Raw genomic sequence first — 14,007 nt, forward strand, 5'->3', positions numbered from 1 at the left:
GTGGGGTGGGATAAGTTGTCAGAGGACTAAGGTTGCCAAACCTAGAACTGGCTTTTAACAATATATATTGATTATTGTGTTATTCATTTTTACATCTCTATTAGCATCAGATAAAATATTGTCATTATGGTTCAAGCCCTAGTAGTCAAGAAAATATAAAGAGTATATAAACACTGTCTAAATGAGAAGTCTCTGAACAATGTAAGCAATATTGTCCTTACATGCGCTTTTGCTCCTCTTTTTTTTTCTTTTTAATTTCTAAGATTCTAATATTTTCTCCATTTTACCTTTATGAGTAGGAACTACAACTTAACATCTACAATTTTCATAATAAATATAAAAAACATACATAAAAGGAACAATCGGCATTGAATTAATTATGATAAAGGAATAATAATCAAGTGATGGAAATATTCAAATTGAAAATGAAAATAAAATTACATAATGCTAATATAATAAAAAAAATTAAATAAAAATTGGATCCTATTTAATGAGAGAGTTCCTCTGTCAAAAGCCAGTGGTATGATTCTCCATATATGAAGGTGTGATCATGTTACATAAATAAATAAGTGATTACAAGCAATTGTGACATAAATGTACAGATTTGAGTAGCTGAGATGTGACCTGTAGCAATATACAATCGTAAATATAGTTTCATTCCTTGTTATTAAAGATGTATTCGGTCATATATTTATTTATAGGTATTCAGGGACATGTGCTCACTTATTAGCATCTGAAAAGACAGAGCAGCTTCCTCAGGCTGGAAGTGACACCTAAGTACCAATAAGATTTGTCACCTTTGGGGAACCCTGGAAGGAAACGGCTTGAGACAGCTTGGTTTCATGACACAGCGGGAGACCAGAGCTTTGAAGTATATCAGTGGATCAAAGGAATATGTTTCATCTCTCATAAAAGCTAAAATATTAGTTGCAGAGAGATGAAATTACTTCCTTCTGATTGAGCACTCTGTGGGCTACATCTGCATATAAAAACTGTATTTGTGGCCTATGTAGAATGCCAGAAAAATGCAGGAAATGGTCATGTGGAGCCGGATCGCGACAGCTGAACAGTGATTGGTACTGTCGCGATCGGACTGATTCGCTGGTGTCGGAAATTCAATCCCTTACTTGGTGATTCAAACTGTTCCTGGACCAATCGACTTTGGGCATTTCAGTACCCAGAACATCCTGTTGGCTGGTACGGGAACACCCCCCAGGGTTGATTGGCCAAGGACTCATTCCAACCCACGTCCATATTCCCATAAATTGAGGACCCTGAGGTATGGATGTTGTGATTCGCATGTAGCCCGTTCTATTTGACTGATGGATCGCGGACGTTCTCAAGTCAGTCAGCTCCAGTTACAGGATAAATCTTGGTAAAAGTTGTATTTCTGTTTTATTTTATAGTGAATAGTCAATTGTGTGTTTTCTTGTATTTTTTGTATTTTCTGTAACTTTTTATACTTTGTACATATTTTATGCGCTGTCCACTTTGGGATATTAAATCATAAAATTAATAAGTGACTTCTGGGTATTTAAGCACGTGCTCATATCTTCGGAGAGATTAGTTTATATTGTATTTTAGTGTCTATAAATGCTCGGGCAAGTTCATTGCCTATCTGTATGCAGTTGCACTGTGTGTAGGCGGATTGCATGCAGATTGTAAAGGTAGCAGATCTGCTAGACAGAGATCTGTGTGTGTGTGTGGTGTCCCAACAGACCGTTCTGCGGATAAACTGTTTTCGTGGTGGCAAGCTACCATTTGTGGTGTGTCTGGTGTGGGGGTGTGTGGACAGTGGAAGAGTGTATAACACCGGGGTTGTAGCTTGTAGGATAGTTGGAGGAATCCTAGAAGGGTGTGTGAATGCTGGGCCGCTCCTCAACCCTAATTAGTGAACCAGATTGTATGTAAGATTTGTATGTGCCAGTGTGTAGTCAGCCGCCTGGATTGGAGTGGAGTCTCCCTCTAGTGGTGGCCAAGAGGTAGTGCGGGCTGTGAAAGTATATCATGGCCGGTTTTATATATTAGAAGTTAAGTCCCCCTTATTCCCTCTTACCCCAAGTCAGGGCCACACGTGCGCGCCTCGGTTAGCTAGTCGCTGTGGGAGTGGCATGTGGATGAACCGTGACAGCAATATACAACAAAAAAATGCAGCACTATGTGTATTATTAATATATGTTATGTGTTGGTGCTTACTTTACTATTGGTGTAATACCAACAAGAACACCCCATAAAAAGAGAGAGTGAGGTTGAATGGGTACCTCTCCACCAATTACCCATATATCCCTCAAACCCAAATCTATTTTTTGTCCTTCACAAGTAATGGGTACTTATCTGGAAGCCTTTTACAGAATAGTTTATTCTGATTTATTAAGCTGTGTCACAATGCCCATAAAAATAAAAAGCACATCTCTAGTAATTTGAAACCCTATGAAACTATTGCTCTGAAAACTCTAATGAGGAACCTGACAAAATCAACTGACAAGGTGGTAGGGATTGTCCTTCAAAATAGGTCCAACTTTACATCTGAAGCCCGCAGACTATTATCTGACACTCACATTTATAAAAAGTTGATTAAGGATCCATTACCTGAGTTTAAAATAGAAGTTATAAAATATAAGTCTGAGGCCTCTTTTTGTGTAAGGAGTTCTACAAGATTCCTATTTTTATCATATACCCAAGATACATAAAAACCAGCATAATCCCCCAGGCAGACTGGTAGTCATCGCTACGGAGAGTATTTCGAGCAGCTTCTCAGAATATGTAGATTATTTTTACAGCCCCTCGCACAGAATCTACAATCATATATCAGAAATGGGACTCATTCATTAGAATTCCTTGCACCTTATACTTTGGAGCAAAACTACCTCTGGGTTTCATTAGATGTTAACTCTCTATATCAGCCATCATTAAATGGCGGACCACTGTCCTAAAACGGACCAAGCAATGCTTTCATCCAGCCCGCAAGTCTAGAATTTCAGCAGTTGGGTGCATTTTTTGTTAGGGGGCACTCTGATGAGCACATTTTATGTTGCGCCTATCAGAGTACCCTTTACCATAAAATATGCCCATCAGCATGCCTCTTAACATAAAATGTGCACATCAGAGTTCCCCTTAACATAAAATAAGGAGCACTCTGATGAGCACATTCTATGTTAAGGGGGCACTCTGATGGGCGCATATTGTTGAAAAGGGGCACTCTGGTGAGCACATGTGATGGAAAGGAGCTCTCTGATGAGGGAATATGATGAAAAAGGGCACTTTGATTGGGAACTTTGATGAGGACATCTGATGTAAAGGGACACTCTGATGGGGACACCTGATGTAAAGGGGCACTCTGATTGGGACATCTAAGGTAAAGGGGCACTCTGATGGGCACACCTGATGTGATGGGGACACCTGATGTAATGCACTCTGTTATGCACTCTGGTGGAGATAACTGATGTGAGGTGGCACTGTTATGGGGACATCTGATGTAAAGGGACACTCTGATGGAGACAAATAATGTAAAGGGGCACTCTGATGGGTGCACCTGATGTAAAGGAGCACTCTGGTGGGCACACCTGATGTGATGGAGACAAGTGATGTGATGGAGACACCTGATGTAAGGGGGCACTCTGATGTCATAGCCCAAACTTGAGAGTCAGACCTCAGCAGGAAGAAAATTTTAGTGACCGGACCTTCTTGAATTTTAATTCAATACCCCTGCTCTATATACATCTATTCCCCATAATATAGGCACAACCGCAAACAAGCCACCTCATTACAGATGCTACTTTATTTTGCCTGATACATAATTATTTCACTTTTGATGGGGAGTATTACCTACAAACCCATGGTACTGCTATGGGTGCTAATGTTGCACCTTCATATATAAACTTAACCATGGGTTTTTTGGGAAGATAAAAACATCTGCTGCACTAACCCTTTGCAGCCAATATCATCTTTTATAAATGCTTCATTGCTGTTATTCTAATCATCTGGGAGCGGTCTCCTGCCTCAGTTGATGAATTTGTCCCCTGCTGTAATAAGAATATACTTGGTCTTTCATTCACCTCAGTCAGAGATAGAGATGGGCAGCACAGTGGCTAAATGGTTAGCACTTCTGCCTGGCAGTACTAGGGTCGTTGGTTCGAATCCCAGCCACAGCACCCCCTGCCTGGAGTTTGCAATTTCTCCATGTGCCTGCGTGGGTTTCCTTCCACACTTCAAAGACATGCTGGTAGGTTACTTGGATCCTGTCTAAATTGGCCCTAATATGTGTATATATGAATGTAAGTTAGGGACCTTAGATTGTACACCCCTTGAGGGTTAGGGACTGATGTGAATGTACATTATATATGTGTAAAGCGCTGAGTAAATTGATGGCACTATATAAGTACCTGAAATAAATAAATAATACTCTAGCATTTTAAGATTGGGAAATGTACCATGAATGGCATACCATCTTTGTGAGGAATTACACCAAACCAACTGCTGGTAATTCTTTCGTATACTGCAAAAGTTGTCATCACCCTAGGGGTATCCTAGGGACAGTTTTGTTAATTAAGACAGAACTCTGCTAGGGATTCAGATTACATCACCCAAAGTGTCCTCCTAAAAAACTAATTTTCTGATAAGGAGTGTCCAGATGGGTTAGTGGACACAGCTTATTCCACGTCTCTCAATGGCAAACCACTCAGTGCCTACAGAAAGGAAGGTGAATAGACCAACACCAAAAAATGGAATACCTTTTAAGAAAACTGGGCAATCCTTCTACAGGACTCCCATTTGCAGGACACCATTAACAATAAACCCAAAATAACTTGCAGGAGAGCACCCAATCTAAAAAACAAAATAGCACCTAGTAAATTATGGCTCTCCCCTTCTGACTGTACTAGGAATTCCCCATACCTTATCCTTCTTAAAGGCATGTACCAATGCTGAAAACAGCGCCTCCTAGTGCTATATATAAAATGTTAAAATTAATACCGTGGTAGTAGTAGTGATCTATCCACTTTGTAGATAGAGCAATACTAGTGCAGACATGGCCATCAGTTTTGATTATTCTAAGAAGACCTTGAAGTTAAGTTCTATATTTAAACCTTTTGGAATAAGTGTTTCTAAAGTGTATATCCCAAATTGTTCTTTCTGTAATAACAATTTATCAAAATCTACTCTCCTTGGAGAAATATTAAGAGCAAAAATTCCTTTAACTTTTAGATCTTCTGTTCTTCCATTGCGAGTTTCCCTAAAGTGTTGGGCCCAGGGATTTTCTCTACCATTTTCTTTAATCTTCTGTTTATTTCTTATATCTCTAAGGTGTTCACCTATACGAGTTCTTAGCTGTCTTTTGGTTTTCCCTATATAAAACTTTTTACAGGGACACTCAATCATATAGATAATCTTAGAGGTGGAACAGTTGTTAAAATTGCGAATTTCATAGGATTTATTTCTATTTGTATTTGAAAACTTTTCGTTTTTGTCCACATAGGGGCATATTTGACAATGCCCACTTGGGAACATACCTGTCATTGTGGATTTTTCAGTTAACCACTTATTTATTGAAGGTTTCTTAAATTCTGATTTTACTAATACATCATTTAGATTGGAGGCTCTACATGCTACCAGAAAGAAAGATTGAAGGATATTGGAAGGAAAATGTTACAAATATGGCTAACCAAGGCTTAGCATCCCTTAGAACTAGACTACAGAAACTTCCATCAGTGTCAGGGACAAGCAACAGGGATGGCCAAATCTGCATCACTGCACTAAGGGAACTCAAAAACCAGACTGTGTTTGCTTTAAGAAAGATTTATTTACAGTGAAACATAACCCATCCAAACAGCAGCAAGCAGGATACACAGCAAACATAAAGATACAAGTATCTTAAGTTTACAACATATACCAAATGACAAAATGCTTATCAAGCAACCTATGTAACAGAAAGCCTAACAAACTAACTATATACAATATATACACAATGGGGAACATGGATAAACAGGGTAAAACCAAAGATATAAGGAACAGTTAGGAAGGGGGAACCAAGAATTGGATCAGGAACAGAGTAGCAGGTACAAGGCAGCAGGGCACAGTATAAAGGTGCAATGCAAGAGCAAGCTTGTGCAGGAATCAAGCTCAGGATCAATAGCAAACAGTGTCTGGATAGCAGGGCAAAACACTGAAGCACAAGGTAATAATAGAGGAACTAAATACCTTCCCACAAGCCAGCATCAGGTGGTGACTGATTACTGAGGTCTGCTGGAAGACACGCACTGGTGGACACCAGAACTACAACCTTTCTTTCTGGGAAACAGTGCTAGCAGCATATTATCCAGGTCCTAACAAGCAGTGGTAATGCTGAGGTGTCCATGCTGCCACACCAGACCTACTTTTAACACTGTAAAAATCCCTTTGATGTCAATCTAGCTTTTGCCCAAAGGGTAAGGAAACTTTGTTTATACAATTTCTTACCCCTAAAATAAGTTAATTTCTAACAATATGTTCTTCAAATGTATTTTTATAGATGCGTGATGTGATTGGGGCAGCAACTTCAGGACAGAGCTATTACCGTTCTTGTGTTGACAAAACCATCTCATACATGAACACAAACAAAATCCCTAAACATGTTCAGAATCGTGTGCGGAGCTGGTATGAGTATACATGGGATTCACAAGGAATGCTTGGTATGTAATGAACTTATAGCATGTTTTGTTTGTTAATGGGATATAGCTTTCCAATATGCAATTGCTTTATTTTTATGATATATAGTGTAGCAGAGTGTCTCTAAGGGAGCTGGGAAAAGTCCTGTTCGGGGGTTTATATATCTCCCAGGCTCCTTTCATTTACATTTAGGGATCGCTGATCCTCGGCCAAGTTCGGGTTTCACTCTTCTCCTGGAACCTGCAGTCAGAGCTCTCACTCCTGTGTAACAGACAAGTCCAGTCTGGGAGAACTGCAAGGTTGGTGTAAGCTGCAAAACTGCATTAGTGGAGACTGACAAGCATTAGGCATGATCAACCTGTTAGTCAGAATTTGTATTGGCTCAAGGATAGGATTCTATATTGTTGTTTTTGCCTTGTTTATTTTGTGGAACACTGTACAACACTTGTAAATAGACTGTAAATAGCACCAATATACACTGCACTGATTGTCACTACTTCACTGGACTGGTTCCTGTACCTAAAAGTGGGCTCACCCCAGGGGGATTTTGGACCTGCTACCTATTCCCAGCTCACATATGGTGGAGGATGCAGGCAGTTTATTTTGTTAGCAAGAAGCTACTACTTAAAGGGCCAATACCCGAAGTGACTGAACATGGAGGATTTCCGAAAACAGTTGATGTTGTCTAATGCTGCACAACAGCAAACAAATACTGTACTACAACAAGTCAGTGCAGTACAGGAGCAAATGCGGGTGCTGATTCAGGAGAATCAACAGCAGATCAAGGCTGTCCAGTAACAGACACAGATGCTGTTTGAAAAGTTAGTGACTGCTGCAGAAACTGACCCTAAGACCTTGGCAGAGATAATGTAAACGCTTGGACAGAGGAAACACTGCACTGATTGTCACTACCTCACTAGACTAGTTCTTGTACCTAAAAGTGGGCTCACCCCAAGGAACATTTGTACCTGCTACCTATCCCCAGCTCACAATAGTTTATTGAACATTAGCCACGGTCTACTGCCCATTCATTACTTTAACAATTATTATCTAAACTAGAATCCAATTTGCATTAATGAAGTATTACCTGTATTTCATATAAATATTATCTAACCTTATTATTTATTTATAATACACTAACAGATGAGTCAGAGCTTTTGGAGGAAATGCCGACAAGAATGCAGCTGGCTATTGCAGTTGATGTCAACCTGGCTATTGTTAACAATGTGGAATTATTTAAAGTGAGTCTCTTACAGGATTTGAAAAATAGTGGTTTAAAAATTGTTACACTTCACAGAAAATAAACTGCATCAATGAGAAAAAACACTTTTAAATACCCAAATAGTGCAGCGCTACAAATCAATAAATAAAACACAAATAAATGCAAAACCCCCCAGTGCACACAGGGAGTAAAATATACACAGTGCAAAACGTGTAATCAAGTGTACATGTGACCAGTGTCCAATCCAACACTCGTGAGAATCACAATAATATATATCCACACAAAATTATATATAAAAATGTCCAATAGTGGTGCTCATCACAATAATATCCACACAACATTAAATAAAAAGTCCAATCTTGGTGCTCAGAAAAAATGCTCATGCAGGTGCTGACATGTGATCACTCTTGTGCAAATCCTTAATGGCTGAAATACCTCGCGAGGAGGCATTTCCGGGTGCACGGTGACGTCACTTCTGGCGTGGGAGCCATATTTGAAAATCCTGTATTGTATACCCATGCAGTACAATTCCAGCATGTTATAGATCTGCAGTGTCAGAGGCGAAGGAATATGTGAGTTGGCATTTTTATTTGTTTATACCCCAATGAAAAGGTTTTACACTGTGGAAGTTTTTTGTTTATATATGGCCTGGAGAGGACATCATTGACAGGGCTGTATATGGGAAGATTGGAATACGTTGAAGTGGACTTGGCCAATAATCCTGTTACCATCCTGAGAGTTTATATCTCTGAGCAAGCTGACCCGGTAGGGTCGATACAAGGAGGTGAGGGGGCACTTCAGCCATTAAGGATTTGCACAAGAGTGATCACGTCAGCACCTGCATGAGCATTTTTTCTGAGCACCAAGATTGGACTTTTTATATAATGTTGTGTGGATATTATTGTGATGAGCACCACTATTGGACATTTTTATACATAATTTTGTGTGGATATATATATTACTGTGATTCTCACAAGTGTTGGATTGGACACTGGTCACATGTACACTTGATTACACGTTTTGTACTGTGTATATTGTACTCACTGTGTGCACTGGGGGGTTTTGCATTTATTTGTGTTTTATTTATTGATTTGTAGCGCTGCACAATTTGTATATATATTTAGTCACTACGCTCATTTTGTCAAAGAGGTTAGTGCTAGCAGCTTGGGAGTTAGGACCCCATTTTGAGCGCAGGAGGATTTTTACCGCTTTTAAATACCCACCTGACAATTCAGTGGGACACAGCACACCATTTGTGGGCATCAATACTCCTTGTTGAAATATGTATATGTAGTGCTTACCCTGGAGGAGCTACTGAATGTATTGGGTTCTCTGTTCTTGTGCCACGACCCTGTGAACAGCTCTATACTCTCTAACGCCTGGCTGGGTAGAAGATAACTTCAGACACCCATGCACACACAAAGACAAGTATCCCCACAGTTATGCAAAGGCACCAGAAACTGACATCAAGACACCAAACTGGTTGGTTGTCACGGGTTAAGGGTGAGAAATGATGAATGAAACAGTGGGTACGTTTTTGCTCTAAGCTGATTAACAGTTAGAAAGCATCAGGCTATAATAAAGCCCTGTACACACAGGCCGAATATCAATAGAAACCAGAAGACATTTGACCCGTGTGTACAACAGCCTATCCGACAGAAGCCGGCTTCTGTCGAACTGGTATACTGGAAAACCAGCATCTGATCAGTGCTGGCAGCCACTGGCTGCGAGCACTGAATGGTGTGTTCTGGCAGGGGGCAGTCCCTTTTTCAGAACACAGCAGTTCAGTGGGAAGATCGCTGTACTAACATCGGATAGTTAGTACAGCAAGCTCCTCCTGAGCTCTTCAGTTTTTTCATTCAGCCTGCTGGATTCTACAAAAAAAAAACCTGATAATGTGTGTCCAGCTTAACTCATATTTGGCAGTTATACCATACAAGTACATCAGATAAAGAATAACAGTAGCAATAAACAGCATCAAATGACAAGACAATGACTGAACATTTGACCTGTTTGGCAGCAATCAGAAAATGTTTAAAAGCTACACCTTTTTATTTAACCTATAAAGGGTGCCCTTGGCTAGGGAAAGACCTGTAGACAGCAGTCAGTAATTAATAGACTGCTTGCTCTCAACCTTCTGACGGCTGTTTGGTGTCGCCCAAACTTTATGTTGGAAATACTGTCCCTTTAAGGATTCTGCATGCAGTGGCGCTATAGAAATCATGTATAATAATATAATAATGTATAATAATAATAATGTTCCTAAATTACATAGTTAGTCAAAAGTCCATCCAGTTCAACCATAAAAGAAAAGTTATAATCCTACACACACAGTTGATCCAGAGGAAGGCAAAAAACCAGCAAAGCATGATCCAATTTGCTCCTGCAGGAGCAGAAATTCCTTCCTGATCTCCCGAGAGGCAATCGGATATTCCCTGGATCAACTTTACCTATAAATGTTAGTAACCAGTTATATTCTGTGTATCTAAGAAACAGGGGTGGACTGACAACTCATGGGGCCCCCGGGCAATAGGGGATCATGGGGCCCCTGTGTCCTTGCCCAAACTCAAAAAAGCCTATGAAAAAGGTACCAGGGGCATCTCATGGGGCCCCCTACTGACCCTGGGCCCTTGGGCAGTGCCCGAGTTTCCAAATGGTCAGTCTGCCCCTGCTAAGAAACAATCCAAGACTTTTTTAAAGCAATCCACTGAGCTGGCCAGAACCAACTCTTGAGGCAGTTAATCTCAGTCTGCTAGCGGTAGTGTAAAGCCAACCAGCGGTCGTTCAACAGTCCTATGTGCACAGCAAATGTTGCTCCAGATGTTTGGCAACCAGAAACTCCTCTTCCTCAGCGTAGTTCCCCTCTCTGAATAACAAGCTCCCAGCAGTCTAGGTCACAGTTTCAGACTCAAGGATGATGGCCATCTGCTTTTATTGCACATGACCAGGTTAAAGTGTGCACTGTCTCAGTCCTCCCACAGAATAGGGCTGTCCTTCCTTACTCTGCCCAGGAAAACTATTTCTGGCTCCTCCCTTGTTATCCCCACTCTTGGGAACCGAAGTCACGCCCCCATCTGCTACAATAGCCAAGTGCCTCCAGTGAACTCACTGTCCCACAATCCAATCCATCAGAGTCTTGTGTCCCACATCTGTCCACACATCGTGTCCCACAGGCTCCCTCTACTGGATGTAAGTGGAACAGCACTGAAAAGATCAGCGTAGAAGTCCTGTGTGAACACATAGAGAAGCTGCAGCATGGTGTCTCTGTAGTAGTTTTTTTCTTGCCAGCTAAGCACCTGGCTACATATACATACAGTCATGGCCAAAAATATTGGCACCCCTGCATTTCTGTCAGAAGATGTACCACTTCACCCAGAAAATTGTTGCAATTAAAAATGTTTAGGCATTCTCATGTTTATTTCTTCTGTTTGCATTAGTATGACACAAAAAAGTGGAAAAACAAAAAGCCAAATCTGACACATTCCACGCAAAACCCCAAAAATGGACTGGACAAAATTATTGGCACCTTCTCAAAATTGTAAGAAATAATTGCATTCCAAGTTTGTGATGCTCCTGTCATTTATAATTAAACTCACCTGTATAAATTAACAGATCCTAATGTTCCTGTGTCCACTGTGCGCAACATTGTCAAGAAGTTTACATCCCTGGATGCTAATCTCACTGGATGTGGACAAAAGAGAAAAACTTGATCAAAGATTGCAACAATCGAGTTTGCCAAAACTTACCTGAGTTAACCAAAATCCTTGTGGGAGAATGTGCTGTGGACAGACGAAATAAAATTACTGCTTTTTGGTAAAGCCCATCATTCTACTGTTTTCAGAAAAAGAAATGAGGCCTTTAAAGAAAATAATACAGTACCTATGGTCAAACATGGTAGAGGGTCACTGATGTTTTGGGATTGCTTTGCTGCTTCAGGCACTGGATGTCTTGACCATGTGCATGGCATTATGAAATCTGAAGACTACCAAAGAATTCTGGGGTGCAATGTAAGGCCCAATGTCAGAAAGTTGGGTCTCCATCAGAGGTCATGGGTCTTACAGCAGGACAATGACCAAAAGCACATCAGAAAGCATCCAGAAATGGTTTCAGACAAAGCACTGGAGAGTACTGAACTGGCCAGCAATTAGTCCAGATCTCAATCCCATAGAGCATTCATGGAGAGATCTCAAAACAGCAGTTGGGAAAAGGAAACCTTCCAATCTGAGAGACCTGGAGCAGTTGGCAAAAGAAGAGTGGTCCGAAATTGCAGCAGAGAGATGTAAGAAACTGAATGATGGTTACAGGAAGCGATTGATTTCAGTTAATTTTTCCAAAAGGTGTGCTACAAAATATTAAATTGTGGGTGCCAATAATTTTGTCCAGTCCATTTTTGAGGTTTTGCATGGAATGTGTCAGATTTGGCTTTTTGTTTCTCTACTTTTTAATGTCATACCAAAAGAAATAAACATAAGAATGCCTAAACATATTTTGTAATTGCAACAATTTTCTGGCCGACGTGGTGCATTTTCTGACAGAAATGCAGGGGTGCCAATATTTTTGGCCATGAATGTATATATTTTTGTTTACTGTTTAGTGATTGGTTTTTTTTTTTTAAGTTTACAATACAAAGAGTTTTGGCCTTGTAGTTAACCAATGATCAAAATATACAAAATGGGAGCAATTGAAAAGTATAGGGAAGTACATATTAGGAAAAGGTCCAAAAAACTGTAGCAAATACAAATTCGTATATATAAAAAGGAAAAAAACATTCATGGGTTCCGTCAAAGTCGAACATAAAGTCATAAAGAAAAAGAACAAAAGTATCTTGTAGACACTTGTGTTCAAAATAGATGTAACACAATTTTCAGTCTGGAGATGGTAAACGATATAGATACCAAGGGTTCCACTTTGCATCGAATTTGCTTTAGAAGTATGTAAAAAATGGAAAATTTGGTCCATCAACATTATTGACATCTGTTCTAAAAAACACTTGGGATTTTTGAATACTTTCAGTAGCTGGCGATAACCCAATGCATTGCAACACAGAGAGTATGAATCACTTGTTCCATGGGTTTCGGAAGGTCAGGTATATGAGAATATAATAGACAGTTACCTGTACTTAAAAGAATCTGTTTTCCAGCTAATTGAGAGGCTTACATACATTATATATATATATATATATATATATATATATATATATATGATATTTGTTTTAATCAATACTTAACAATCATAGAGATTTGTATACTAGATGGTATTGACTTTTCCCTCATTTATCTTCCAGGGTTGTGATGCCCAGATGATTCATGACTTGCTGTTGAGGTTGAAGTCCATTGTCTACTTACCAGGTGACTTTGTATGCAAAAAGGTAACTGATTCTTTCAATTTATTCTTTTATGGTAATAATAAGCTGGTCCCACAGTAATAGTACAGAGACTCTTAGGTTTATATATATATTCTTTATATATAATATATTCTATATATACTCTTTATATACATTTTCTTTGTTACATAGTTACATAGTTAGTCTGGCTGAAAAAAGACAAAAATCCATCCAGTTCAACCATTAAAAAAAAAAAATAGTTATAATCTTATACCCACAGTTGATCCAGAGGAAGGCAAAAAAAGCCCAGCAAAGCATGATCCAATTTGCTCCTGCAGGGAAAAAAATTCCTTCCTGATCCCCCCGAGAGGTAATTGAATATTCCCTGGATCAACTTTACCTATAAATGTTAGCATCCAATTATATTCTGTGTATCTAAGAAAGAATCCAGGCCTTTTTTAAAGCAATCCACTGAGCTGGCCAGAACCAACTCTTGAGGGAGTCTATTCCACATTTTCACAGCTCTCACTGTGAAGAAACCTTTCTGTGTTTGGAGATTAAATCTCTTTTCCTCCAGATATAAAGAGTGCCCCCTTGTCCTCTGTGATGACCTCAGGGTGACTAACTCTACACCGAGTTCCCTATATGAACCACTGATGTATTTATACATGTTGATCATATCCCTCCTTAATCTCCTCTTCTCAAGAGAGAATACATTCAGTTCCTCTAATCTTTCCTCATAGCTGAGCTCCTCCATGCCTCGTATCAGTTTTGTTGCCCTTCTCTGTACTTTCTCCAGTTCCCCAATGTTCTTTTTATG

General features: G+C 39.7%; 1 protein-coding gene across 1 annotated transcript in view; it reads left to right on the forward strand.

Annotated features, from left to right (window-relative positions):
* The window catches only part of CNGB3 (cyclic nucleotide gated channel subunit beta 3), a 209,217-nt gene that overhangs the window by 134,191 nt on the left and 61,019 nt on the right, over window positions 1-14,007 (forward strand). Inside the window, exons 13-15 of the mRNA XM_089679736.1 lie at window positions 6,506-6,665; window positions 7,786-7,883; window positions 13,149-13,232. Coding sequence (XP_089535862.1) covers window positions 6,506-6,665; window positions 7,786-7,883; window positions 13,149-13,232 — 342 coding nt within the window. The remainder of the gene's footprint in view (window positions 1-6,505; window positions 6,666-7,785; window positions 7,884-13,148; window positions 13,233-14,007) is intronic.

The sequence above is a fragment of the Staurois parvus genome, unplaced genomic scaffold (genome assembly GCF_062004578.1).
Source record: "Staurois parvus isolate SC_StPar_1 unplaced genomic scaffold, SC_StPar_1.0 ptg000230l, whole genome shotgun sequence".
Classification (NCBI taxonomy): domain Eukaryota; kingdom Metazoa; phylum Chordata; class Amphibia; order Anura; family Ranidae; genus Staurois; species Staurois parvus.